Source organism: Bufo gargarizans, chromosome 4 (genome assembly GCF_014858855.1).
Source record: "Bufo gargarizans isolate SCDJY-AF-19 chromosome 4, ASM1485885v1, whole genome shotgun sequence".
Classification (NCBI taxonomy): domain Eukaryota; kingdom Metazoa; phylum Chordata; class Amphibia; order Anura; family Bufonidae; genus Bufo; species Bufo gargarizans.
Window position 1 is genome coordinate 60,239,958 of NC_058083.1, and position 13,705 is coordinate 60,253,662.

General features: G+C 43.1%; 1 protein-coding gene across 1 annotated transcript; it reads right to left on the reverse strand.

Annotated features, from left to right (window-relative positions):
• Nucleotides 1-623: 623 nt before the first annotated feature.
• On the reverse strand, nucleotides 624-3,933 carry LOC122933870 (zinc finger protein 41-like). The gene is made up of 7 exons (XM_044288956.1): nucleotides 3,897-3,933; nucleotides 3,745-3,817; nucleotides 3,538-3,635; nucleotides 3,375-3,456; nucleotides 3,175-3,266; nucleotides 2,918-3,038; nucleotides 624-2,519 (listed from the first exon to the last, which is right to left on the reverse strand). Exons 4-7 carry the CDS (start codon nucleotides 3,445-3,447, stop codon nucleotides 1,687-1,689), a joined length of 1,119 nt encoding a protein of 372 aa, XP_044144891.1. The 5' UTR covers nucleotides 3,448-3,456; nucleotides 3,538-3,635; nucleotides 3,745-3,817; nucleotides 3,897-3,933; the 3' UTR covers nucleotides 624-1,686.
• Nucleotides 3,934-13,705: the final 9,772 nt, after the last annotated feature.

Below are 13,705 nucleotides of genomic sequence, written 5' to 3' on the forward strand. Positions count from 1 at the left end.
GTTGGCCCAGTGGTTGGCACTGCTGCTTTGCAACACAGGAGTCCTAGGTTCAAATCAGACCAAGGACAACATCTGTATGGATTTCCTCTTGCACTCCAAAGACATATTGATAATGTCTGTATAGCGCTGCGGAATATGTCAGTGCTATATAATACATTTCTGGTACTTTGTTGAGGAAGTGTGTGGTATCCCCATGCCTAGATTTTAAGGGCTCCGAGCCCTTCAGAGAGGTTATGAGTGCCTATGCTATGAATCTGGAAAGAGAAAATGGCCAAATAATAGGATATCGATCATTCCACTCTCCAGAAAACCATCTACAGGTGGAGATTTCATAGAACTACAAATTGTCTAAGGCCATTCTGTCTCCGCAAGATCAAAGCAGAACACAAGATGCTGAGATAGGCCTCTAAGAACCCCAGAATTTCAGGTCGCTTTCTGACTATTAATGTCTACCATTGCCAAAAAGTTACAAAAACTAAAACAAGATTGAGGGTATTCTAAAAGAAAATGTTCTGTCCAGAATATAATCAGAGGACTTCAGTTACCTATGAACACATGTAACAGGACTTCTGAAACAATCTGCTATGATAAGAAGCACAGTTTTTCAACCAAAGAGTTAGAAGACATGTTTAATAAAAAAAATACAAATACCATTCCACCAGAAAACCCTGATAGTGGCATGGGAGCATGATGGGGGAAATGATCTGGGTTTTACCACATATGTAGCTTATCATCACAGAGTCTACTTTGAATTCTTCATTGTATTAAAGGTTGCTGGTGGCTACCTTGAGACCACCTGTCAAAAAGATTGAAGATCAGCTCAAAGAAGACCTAGCCACATGGCGATGACCCTAAACATAGCAAGAAGCCCACCAAGGAATGGCTGAGAGTTGATGAATGAGAAAATCAAGGCCTGGTTCTAAATCAAGTTGCTGGGGGCACGTAAAACTGCTTGGGAGCGTCTTTCATGTTCTGGAGCTGCTCCTATTTTTAGCTTACAGATAATAATATAAAATACTGACCAGAACACACAAGTGTGAATGAGACCTTAGAATAAATGCCTGCTGGAGGATTTTTTTTTGCCGTACCAGTCATAGGAAATAGCAGATGTTATTTGTTTAAGCAGAATATTATGATTAATTCATATTTTAAGTCCACCACCTTTAATTACTGAATTAAGATGAAATGTTGATATGTCCACATATGTTAGGAAAAGAAAGTGTACATGAGGTGTCCTTCCTTTTCCGCTATGTCACTCTGAATGTTCTTTGACACAAAACAAAGCTTTTCTATTCTTCCTTATATCCACTGTACTTTGCCTCCATAGATTCCGGTTAGTTGACCTTAGTGGACATGCCAGTATCTGTCCCCATTGGGGCTCACAATGTAAAATCTGAATTAAGCTCACAGTATATTTTGGAATGTCGGAGGAAACTTGGGTAAAACCACAGAAAGATGGGGAGAACATACAAACTTCATGCAGATGTTGCCCTTGGTCAGATTTGAAGCCAGGACCCAAAGGCTACAATACTAACCACTGAGCTACCATGTCTAACAAAGTTAATATAATGTGGGTGTCTGGCAGATCCAGGCTAATGTCACCCAAAAAAACAAAAACTTCTTATTTGGATATTCAGCGTCTACTTAACAATTCCTACAGAATATGGTTTCTTCTCAGTGAATCCTCTAAAGAATTTCAAAATTTGAATCCTCTTCTGTCCGAATCTCTTTTGTGTGAATTTTCTCATGTCTAACAAGATTTGATTTCTGTGTAAAACATTTCCCACATATGGAGCATGAATACGGCTTCTCTCCTGTGTGAATTCTGTAATGATCGGTAAGTCTGGTTCTAGTAATAAAACGTTTCCCACATTGTGGACATGAATATGGCTTCTCTCCTGTGTGACTTCTGTGATGTTTTATAAGAGCTGATTTATTTGTATAACATTTCCCACATTCTGAACAGGCATACGGCTTCTCTCCTGTGTGACTTCTCTCATGGTTAGCAAACTGTGATTTATAGATGAAACATTTCCCACATTCTGAACATATGTATGGCTTCTCTCCTTTGTGATTTCTCTGATGTGCAAGAAGATATGCTTTATTTGTAAAACTTTTTCCACAATGTGAACAGATGTATGATGGCTCTGATTGGGGACTTTTTCTGAGTATAAATAGACCTGAGACTTTTGTATTCTGTTTTTCATCCTCATCAGATTCAAATTTTGTATCCACTTCTGGACCAGCATCTGTGGTAACAATCTGTGATTGGTCAGGAGAAGGTTCCTCATGATTAGAGAGATTACATGATAGATCTGGATTTGTGGTAATCTGTGATCGGTCAGGAGAAGGTTCCTCATCATTAGGAGGATTATATGATGGATCTGTACTGGGAGATTCTGGATGTACATTACAGGTAATGTCATTTTCTCTTGAAGAGCATTGCGTGATATCTTCATCATCTTCTTCATACTTTATTGGTAACATAATTTTTCTCTTGGAGTTCTTACTGGGAGTTTCTGTTAGGATAAAAAAAATTGATTTTGTGATTTTTTTTTTATTTAAACAATTAAAAAAATCAACCAGACCTATATATGGGCACACCCAAAATAAATCTAAACCTACAATGAAGGTGTTATAGCCCTCTGTACTCTGGTACAATATTTAGCCTTTTACAAATTTTGACCTTAAACATTAAGGAGATTTTAAATTTCATTTTACTGCCCAGAATTCAGACTACACAGTGATGTAAAGGCCTTGTTTGGAACAAGTTTTTTATGCATCACTATATTGATGGTTTATCCTAAGACAAGACCAGGAAATCTTTGATCTCATAAAACCTTTTTACGGGATCTATAAGGTGGAGCCTCACTTTAGAAAACCACCTAATTCACTTCCTCCATTCATTATTCCATACCTGTGGTCACATGGACTGGATCATCCTCCTCCACATCACTCATATACGGGGGATCGCCCATCATCCAGTCTTCTTCATCCTCCACTTTAATAATAGTCAAATCTTCCACCTGATTTGTCATCTGTAACAATTCAGTACAATACAGCAGACAGGTGGGAAATCTAACAGATCCACATAAGATACCCCCACAATGTATGACCCCTCTATGAATGCAGGACCCCCCTATATAGACGTGTATAGGGCTCAGCTCCATCTACCTGATGGTTCTCTTGGACCTTCTTTTCTAGACAGTCCTGGACAGTCCTGGTACGGGGACATCTCTCTGGAGTATTTCTTTCTCTGAGTGCATCTGTAGGGAACACACAGGGACAGGAGAGATTATTACATTTGATGATGAGATGATGGGAGTAGTATCCAGGTGACCCTCAAAATAGGCATGATGGTCTTCTCTCCTTACACTGATGATCGCCCCATAAATCCATCTCCTCTTCGTCTTCATAATCTATAACCTCAACCTTAATATCGAACATATTTTCATCCTAAACAAAAAGAAAATGTCAAATGGTCTTTGGTTCAATCCCTTTCTGGTCAGATTCTGGGGAGACTTCAGCTCCATCTACCTGATGGTTCTCTAGGAGCTGCTCCTCCGAACAGTCCTGGGAATACAGAGGACGGGGACATCTCTCGGGGGGACTTCTTTCTCTGAGTCTGAGTCTATCTGTAGGAAACACACATGGACAGGATAGATTAATTACATGTGATTATGAGATGATTGAAGTAGTATCCCAGTGACCTTGAAAACAGATATGACAGCATCCGCTCCTTACACTGCTGATCGCCCCTTAAATCCGTCTCCTCTTCTGATTCATCTTTAACCTGAATCTTAATGATATTTTCATCCTAAAGAAGAAAAATGTAAAATGATCTTTGTTTCAATCCCTTTCTGGTCAGATTCTGGTGAGACTTCAGCTCCATCTACCTGATGGTTCTCTGGGAGCTTCTCCTCTGGACAGTCCTGGGAATACAAAGGACGGGGACATCTCTCGGGGGGATTTCTCCTCCTGGATCCATCTGGGGAGACACAAGCACACAGTGACTGAATACATGGCCTCCTGTAGATCTGTCTATAGATCAGACTCTTCTCTCAGCTCCTTCACTTCTAGGTTTAGTGATCGGAGCCTAAATAACAATGTTCTGCTCCTCACCATCGTACCTTCTCCTCCAGCATCGTAGAGTTGTGGTCAACATTATTGACACCCTTGACAGAAATCAATATCTTCAGAAATAATTGGATAAACTCGGTATCTTTAGAATTTTTTATATCTTGTTCAGATCAATACAATCTGACCCATCATCATACATGTGGTCATGTTTTATGCTAAATAAAGCATAAAAATAGTGAATGACATAAATGGGATTGAAGGCCCCTTCTCTAATACTTCTACATGTTTTCTGGAGCCCATTTTGAGCTTCTAGCAGTTCTTCTCTCGAGCTACTGAATGTTTACAGGTTCCTTTTCTCACCTATCCAAAGAGTCTCACTTTTATTGAGATCCCGACTCATCGCTGATTAGTTTAAAACCATCCATTTTTCCTTCTTAACCATTTCTGTCCACTTTTGAATGTCTGCTGTGGGTCACTATACTGCTGTAGAACCCATTTTGTTTGACCTAGTTTTCTTACAATTGGGAGCACATTTGGCTCTGAATCACTCTGATAATCCTCTGATTTCACAATTCCTGTAATGGCAGAGTTACATGTGCAGATATTCAGGTGGACGTTCCTGCAAATGCTCGTTCCCGACAATCTGTGCAGCCGATCACCCAATGAACAAAGGAAACGTTCGTTCATCGAGTGAAGATGTCGTTAGTGCTGGCAAGTAAATGATTGTTTCTGGGCAACAGGTCGTGCTGTCTAAAGAGCGTTCTGCTGTCCAGAAACAATGCAAATGTATGAGGACAAGTGATCACAATAACCATCCCTCGTCCTCATATTGTGGAGGTGATCTCTGCATGTAAATGTCAAAATGCTGTACATGCTTTCTTATGAGTCTTTGGGGATGGTCTTCTACCCTTGGGACTGCTTGTGCTTGGTGATGATGGAGTTTCTGGTCTACTCAGACAGCTTTTCGTTGCCAAGAAAATATATAGTTTAAAGCATCAAGGTGGGGACAGGGGAAACATTGCTGATAAATTACAAATTGTAAGCTCTTCCAATCAGGGCCCTCACTCCTCTTATTTTCTTGTTTGACTTGTTTCTTGCTGTTATTTATGACTCTGTTTGTACATGAATCCTCTGATTGTAAAGCGCTGTGGAATATGTCATTTTTGTGCTTTCTTGTATAAGATATATGAGTTTCTATGGATCCAATCAGCTTCACTGAACACTTTATTTCAGGAGATATTTTACATGGTGCACGTAATATTCAGGGGCAAAAATAAATGTTGACCAAAACTGTATAGCAAGTTTTATCTCCTCTGCTCAAGGGCAGGAGATCTATTGAGAAGTCACTATCAAACTGTGAGCATCTGTTCACACCATGTCTGAACCCTTCATCAGAGGGAGATATCAGGAATGTTCCGTAACTTAAAAATTATATGGTGTGGCATACATGTGCTTGCAGGATGTCTCTGCATAGAAAAGTGATGGAGGTCAAAGGAGGGTCTATTTGTTAGACATCTTGCATGTGCCTATAGTGAATGAAGCCTATGGATAAGTTTGACATGTGCAGCAAAACAGTAGGTTCTAATGTGATGTGACCAGAGAATAACATGTGGAGCTCCTACATTACTGTCACGGATGGTGTTGCAGAAAACTAGAAGATACAAATAAAGATCCGACTGACTTGATCCCAAACTAAGGAACATAAGGGTGAGCCCTATAAAAGTCCTAGAGCTCTCCCTGACTGCTCAGCCCATGCAAAGATCTTTATGATAGATAATTGCATGCCCTCGTACCTAGACTGTGACACCTGAAAACCCTATAATAGTGAGAGGACACGCCCACCGGCTCCCTACACTTAATACAGAGGGAGTCAGGGTCACCTAGGATCAAGCCAACAGGAAAACACAAATAAAGGAACAGACTTATCTAAGGAACCAGCAGTTGCAGCATCTAGCAGTGAGCACAATCCAGGAAGTTGTATAAACCGCAAAGTGATGCAGTATGGGAGGGGATATAAAGGGATGCAATCAGTGCAACTAGATGACAGCTGAGAGAGGGAAACGAGATGACAAAACAAAACTAAAACAAAAGAACCTCAAGCAAGAGGTACTGAAGAACGTCTATCAGAGCTTCTCAGAGATCTGGCGGTGACAGTACCCCTCCTTCTACGAGTGGACTCCGGACACTCGGAGCCCACCTTCTCAGGATGAGACCTATGGAAAGCCCTGATGAGACGAGTGGCCTTAATGTCCGCTACTGGGACCCACATCCTCTCCTCAGGACCATAACCCCATGAACGAGGTACTGGAGAGAAACGCGGATAATGCGAGAATCCACAATCCTAGAGACCTGAAATTCAAGATTACCATCAACCACAATCGGAGGAGGAGGCAAAGAGGAGGGTACAGTGGGTTGGACATAAGGTTTTAACAGGGACTTGTGAAAAACATTATGGATCTTCCAAGTCTGAGGAAGATCAAGACGAAAGGCAACGGGATTGATGACGGACAGAATCTTGTAAGGCCCAATAAACTTAGGACCCAACTTCCAGGAGGGAACCTTCAATTTGATATTCTTAGTAGACAACCACACCAGATCCCCCACATTCAGGTCCGGACCAGGCACACGTCTCTTATCCGCCACACGCTTATATCTCTCACTCATCCTCTTCAGATTACCCTAAATCTTTTGCCAAATAAATGACAAAGATGAGGAAAATCTCTCCTCATCAGGTAAACCAGAAGACCCCTCTCCAGAGAATGTCCCAAACTGCGGATGAAACCCATATGCACCAAAAAAAATGACTTATCTGAGGACTCCTGGCGACGGTTATTTAACCACCTCCGGACCGCCTAACGCACATGTGCGTTCCGGAGGTGGCAGCGCTGCGCACAGTCACGCATATACGCGTCATCTCGCGATACGCGAGATTTCCTGTGAACGCGCGCACACAGGCGCGCGCGCTCACAGGAACGGAAGGTAAGCGAGTGGATCTCCAGCATGCCAGCGGCGATCGTTCGCTGGCAGGCTGGAGATCCGAATTTTTTAACCCCTAACAGGTATATTAGACGCTGTTTTCATAACAGCGTCTAATATACCTCCTACCTGGTCCTCTGGTGGTCCCTTTTGTTAGGATCGACCACCAGAGGACTCAGGTAGGTCAGTACAGTCGCACCAAACACCACACTACACTACACCCCCCCCCCGTCACTTATTAACCCCTTATAAACCCCTGATCACCCATGATCACCCCATATAAACTCCCTGATCACCCCCCTGTCATTGATCACCGCCCTGTCATTGATCACCCCCCTGTCAGGCTCCGTTCAGACGTCCGTATGATTTTTACGGATCCACGGATACATGGATCGGATCCGCAAAACGCATACGGACGTCTAAATGGAGCCTTACAGGGGGGTGATCAATGACAGGCGGGTGATCACCCATATACACTCCCTGATCACCCCCTGTCATTGATCACCCCCCTGTCACTGATCACCCCCCTGTAAGGCTCCATTCAGACGTCCGCATGATTTTTACGGATCCATGGATACATGGATCGGATCCGCAAAACACATGCGGACGTCTGAATGGAGCCTTACAGGGGGGTGATCACCCATATACACTCCCTGATCACCCCCTGTCATTGATAACCCCCCTGTAAGGCTCCATTCAGACGTCCGCATGCGTTCTGTGGATCCGATCCATGTATCCATGGATCCGTAAAAAATCATGCGGATGTCTGAATGGAGCCTTACAGGGGGGGTGATCCGTGACAGGGGGGTGATCACCCTGATTACCCTGATCACCCCCTGTCATTGATAACCCCCCTGTAAGGCTCCATTCAGACGTCCGCATGTTTTTTGTGGATCCGATCCATGTATCCATGGATCCGTAAAAAATCATGCGGATGTCTGAATGGAGCCTTACAGGGGGGGTGATCCGTGACAGGGGGGTGATCACCCTGATTACCCCCTGTCATTGATAACCCCCCTGTAAGGCTCCATTCAGACGTCCGCATGTTTTTTGTGGATCCGATCCATGTATCCATGGATCCGTAAAAAATCATGCGGATGTCTGAATGGAGCCTTACAGGGGGGTGATCAATGACAGGGGGGTGATCCGGGAGTCTATATGGGTGATTACCCCCCTGTCATTGATCACCCCCCTGTCATTGATCACCCCCCCTGTCATTGATCACCCCCCCTGTAAGGCTCCATTCAGACATTTTTTTTGGCACAAGTTAGCGGAATTTATTTATTTTTTTTTTGTTTTTTCTTACTAAGTCTCATATTCCACTAACTTGTGTCAAAAAATAAAATCTCCCATGAACTCGCCATACCCCTCACGGAATCCAAATGCGTAAACATTTTTAGACATTTATATTCCAGAGTTCTTCTCACGCTTTAGGGCCCCTAAAAAGCCAGGGCAGTATAAATACCCCACATGTGACCCCATTTCGGAAAGAAGACACCCCAAGGTATTCCGTGAGGGGCATATTGAGTCCATGAAAGATTGAAATTTTTGTCCTAAGTTAGCGGAAAGTGAGACTTTGTGAGAAAAAAAACAAAAAAATCAATTTCAAAATTTCTATGAACTCGCCAGGCCCCTCATTGAATACCTTGGGGTGTCTTCTTTCCAAAGTGGGGTCACATGTGGGGTATTTATACTGCCCAGGCTTTTTAGGGGCCCGAAAGTGTGAGAAGAAGTCTGGGATCCAAATGTCTAAAAATGCCCTCCTAAAAGGAATTTGGGCCCCTTTGCGCATCTAGGCTGCAAAAAAGTGTGACACATCTGGTATCGCCGTACTCAGGAGAAGTTGGGGAATGTGTTTTGGGGTGTCATTTTACATATACCCATGCTGGGTGAGAGAAATATCTTGGTCAAATGCCAACTTTGTATAAAAAAATAGGAAAAGTTGTCTTTTGCCAAGATATTTCTATCACCCAGCATGGGTATATGTAAAATGACACCCCAAAACACATTCCCCAACTTCTCCTGAGTACGGCGATACCAGATGTGTGACACTTTTTTGCAGCCAAGGTGGGCAAAGGGGCACACATTCCAAAGTGCACCTTTCAGATTTCACAGGCCATTTTTTACAGATTTTGATTGCAAGGTACTTCTCACACATTTGGGCCCCTAAATTGCCAGGGCAGTATAATTACCCCACAAGAGACCCCATTTTGGAAAGAAGACACCCCAAGGTATTCTGTGAGGGGCACGGCGAGTTCCTAGAATTTTTTATTTTTTGTCACAAGTTAGCGGAAAATGATGATTTTTCTTTTTTTTTCTTTTTTCCTTACAAAGTCTCATATTCCACTAACTTGCGACAAAAAAAAAAAAATTCTAGGAACTCGCCATGCCCCTCACAGAATACCTTGGGGTGTCTTCTTTCCAAAATGGGGTCACTTGTGGCGTAGCTATACTGCCCTGGCAATTTAGGGGCCCAAATGTGTAAGAAGAACTTTGCAATCAAAATCTGTAAAAAATGACCGGTGAAATCCGAAAGGTGCACTTTGGAATATGTGCCCCTTTGCCCACCTTGGCAGCAAAAAAGTGTGACACATCTGGTATCGCCGTACTCAGGAGAAGTTGGGGAATGTGTTTTGGGGTGTCATTTTACATATACCCATGCTGGATGAGAGAAATATCTTGGTCAAATGCCAACTTTGTATAAAAAAATGGGAAAAGTTGTCTTTTGCCAAGATATTTCTCTCATCCAGCATGGGTATATGTAAAATGACACCCCAAAACACATTCCCCAACTTCTCCTGAGTACGGCGATACCAGATGTGTCACACTTTTTTGCTGCCAAGGTGGGCAAAGGGGCCCATATTCCAAAGTGCACCTTTCAGATTTTGCAGGCCATTTTTTACAGATTTTGATTGCAAAGTTCTTCTCACACATTTGGGCCCCTAAATTGCCAGGGCAGTATAACTACGCCACAAGTGACCCCATTTTGGAAAGAAGACACCCCAAGGTATTCCGTGAGGGGCATGGCGAGTTCCTAGAATTTTTTATTTTTTGTCGCAAGTTAGTGAAATATGAGACTTTGTAAGGAAAAAAGAGAAAAAAATAAAAATCATCATTTTCCGCTAACTTGTGACAAAAAATAAAAAATTCTAGGAACTCGCCATGCCCCTCACGGAATACCTTGGGGTGTCTTCTTTCCAAAATGGGGTCACTTGTGGCGTAGTTATACTGCCCTGGCAATTTAGGGGCCCAAATGTGTGAGAAGTACCTTGCAATCAAAATGTGTAAAAAATGGCCTGCAAAATCTGAAAGGTGCACTTTGGAATATGTACCCCTTTGCCCACCTTGGCAGCAAAAAAGTGTGACACATCTGGTATCGCCGTACTCAGGAGAAGTTGGGGAATGTGTTTTGGGGTGCCATTTTACATATAACCATGCTGGGTGAGAGAAATATCTTGGCAAAAGACAACTTTTCCCATTTTTTTATACAAAGTTGGCATTTGACCAAGATATTTTTCTCACCCAGCATGGGTATATGTAAAATGACACCCCAAAACACATTCCCCAACTTCTCCTGAGTACGGCAATACCAGATGTGTCACACTTTTTTGCTGCCAAGGTGGGCAAAGGGGCACATATTCCAAAGTGCACCTTTTGGATTTCACCGGTCATTTTTTACACATTTTGATTGCAAAGTTCTTCTCACACATTTGGGCCCCTAAATTGCCAGGGCAGTATAACTACCCCACAAGTGACCCCATTTTGGAAAGAAGACACCCCAAGGTATTCCGTGAGGGGCATGGCGAGTTCCTAGAATTTTTTTTTTTTGTCGCAAGTTAGTGGAATATGAGACTTTGTAAGAAAAAAAAAAAAAAAAAAAATCATCATCATTTTCCGCTAACTTGTGACAAAAAATAAAAAGTTCTATGAACTCACTATGCCCATCAGCGAATACCTTAGGGTGTCTACTTTCCGAAATGGGGTCATTTGTGGGGTTTTTCTACTGTTTGGGCATTGTAGAACCTCAGGAATCATGATAGGTGCTCAGAAAGTCAGAGCTGTTTCAAAAAGCGGAAATTCACATTTTTGTACCATAGTTTGTAAATGCTATAACTTTTACCCAAACCATTTTTTTTTTGCCCAAACATTTTTTTTTATCAAAGACATGTAGAACAATAAATTTGGCGAAAAATTTATATATGGATGTCGTTTTTTTTGCAAAATTTTACAGCTGAAAGTGAAAAATGTCATTTTTTTGCAAAAAAAATCGTTACATTTTGATTAATAACAAAAAAAGTAAAAATGCCAGCAGCAATGAAATACCACCAAATGAAAGCTCTATTAGTGAGAAGAAAAGGAGGTAAAATTCATTTGGGTGGTAAGTTGCATGACCGAGCGATAAACGGTGAAAGTAGTGTAGTGCCGAAGTGTAAAAAGTGCTCTGGTCATGAAGGGGGTTTCACCTAGCGGGGCTGAAGTGGTTAAAGCAAACTCCGCAAGGGAGAAAAAAGAACACCAATCCTCCTGATTCTCCGCCACAAAACTGCGCAGATATGTCTCCAGATTCTGATTGACGCGCTCTGTCTGGCCATTCGACTGCGGGTAAAAAGCAGAACAGAACGACAACCGAACCCCCAAGCGAGAACAGAAGGCCTTCCAGAATCTGGAAACAAACTGCGTGCCCCTATCCGAGACTATGTCTGAAGGAATGCCATGCAGTTTGACAATGTGATAAACAAATGCCTGCACCAGCGTTTTAGTATTGGGTAACCTAGGAAAAGGAATAAAATGCGCCATTTTGCTAAAACGGTCTACCACTACCAAAATCACAGTCTTCAACGAGGAACGAGGCAGGTCCGTAATGAAGTCCATGGACAGCTGTGTCAAAGGACGGGAAGGAATGGGTAACCGGAGGAGAGGACCCGATGGCCGTGAATGAGGGACCTTGGCACGAGCGCAGGTCTCGCAGGCTGCCACAAAACCCTCAACTGTCTTACGAAGAGCCGGCCACCAGAATCTCCGAGCAATGAGATCCACAGTGGCTCTGCTTCCCGGGTGCCCAGCAAGGACAGTATCGTGATGCTCCTTAAAAACCTTGTGTCGTAAAGCGAGAGGCACAAACAACCTCCCAGGAGGACAAAGATCAGGAGCCTCTGCCTGGGCTGCCTGAACCTCTGCCTCCAAATCAGGGTAAAGAGCAGAGACGACCACCCCTTCAGCCAAAATGGGACCTGGGTCTTCAAAGTTCCCGCCTCCCGGAAAACAACGTGACAGGGCATCGGCCTTCACATTTTTAACCCCAGGGCGGAACGTGACAAAAAAATTAAACCTGGAAAAGAATAAAGACCATCTGGCCTGTCTCGGGTTCAGACGCTTGGCTGACTCCAAGTAGGCCAGACTCTTATGGTCGGTAAACATGGTAATAGGGTGTCTGGCTCCCTCTAGCCAATGGCGCCATTCCTCAAAAGCTAATTTGATGGCCAACAACTCCCTATCTCCGACATCGTAATTTCTCTCTGCGGAGGAGAGTTTCTTTGAGAAAAAGGCACACAGTCGCCATTTGGCAGGAGAGGGACCCTGAGACAAGACCGCACCCACACCCACCTCAGAAGCGTCCACCTCAACAATGAAAGGTAGAGAGACATCAGGTTGTACCAAGATGGGAGCGGAAGCAAAACTCTCTTTGATACTAGAAAAGGCCTTACGCACATCTACTGACCAGGAGGAAAAATCCACCCCCTTTCTAGTCATATCAGTGAGTGGCTTAACAACAGAGGAATAATTCAAAATTAACTTCCTGTAATAATTGGCAAAACCCAGAAAGCGCATCAGCGCCTTCTGATTCTCAGGAAGCTCCCAATCAAGCACAGCGCGGACCTTCTCAGGGTCCATGCGAAAACCAATTTCTGGAACCCCAAACACACATTTTTCCAGTTTAGCGTGCAATTTATTCTCCCGCAGAATGAGCAAGACCTGACGTAGGTGGTCCCTATGAGTCTTGAAATCAGGAGAAAAAAAATCAAAATGTCATCTAGATACACCAGTACAAATTTCCCCATTAAATGATGAAAAATGCTGTTCACAAAATGTTGGAAGACGGCTGGAGCATTAATCAAACCAAAGGGCATAACCAAATTCTCAAAATGGCCCTCAGGAGTATTGAAGGCCATTTCCATTCATCCCCTTCCCTGACCCTGACCAGGTTGTATGCCCCTCTCAAATCTAACTTAGAAAAAACTTTAGCCCCAACAATCTGGTTAAACAGGTCCAGGATCAGAGGAAGCGGATAAGGGTCACGAATTGTGATACTGTTCAGCTCCCTGAAATCCAGACATGGTCTTAAAGAACCATCTTTTTTCTTAACAAAAAAAAAAAAACAGCGGCAACAGGTGACTTTGAGGGTCGGATGTGTCCCTTTCTCAGGCTCTCAGAGATATACGTACGCATAGCGACCCTTTCAAGTTGGGAGAGATTGTATAAACGAGATTTAGGCAGCTTGGCGCCTGGGATGAGATTAATAGGACACCACTCTCTGAAAACACATCCGAAAATTCAGAGAGAAAAGATGGTACAGTCTTAGTAGAAACCTCTGAAAGAGACGCCGAGAGGCATTTCTCTTTGCAAAAGTCACTCCAACCATTTATTTGCC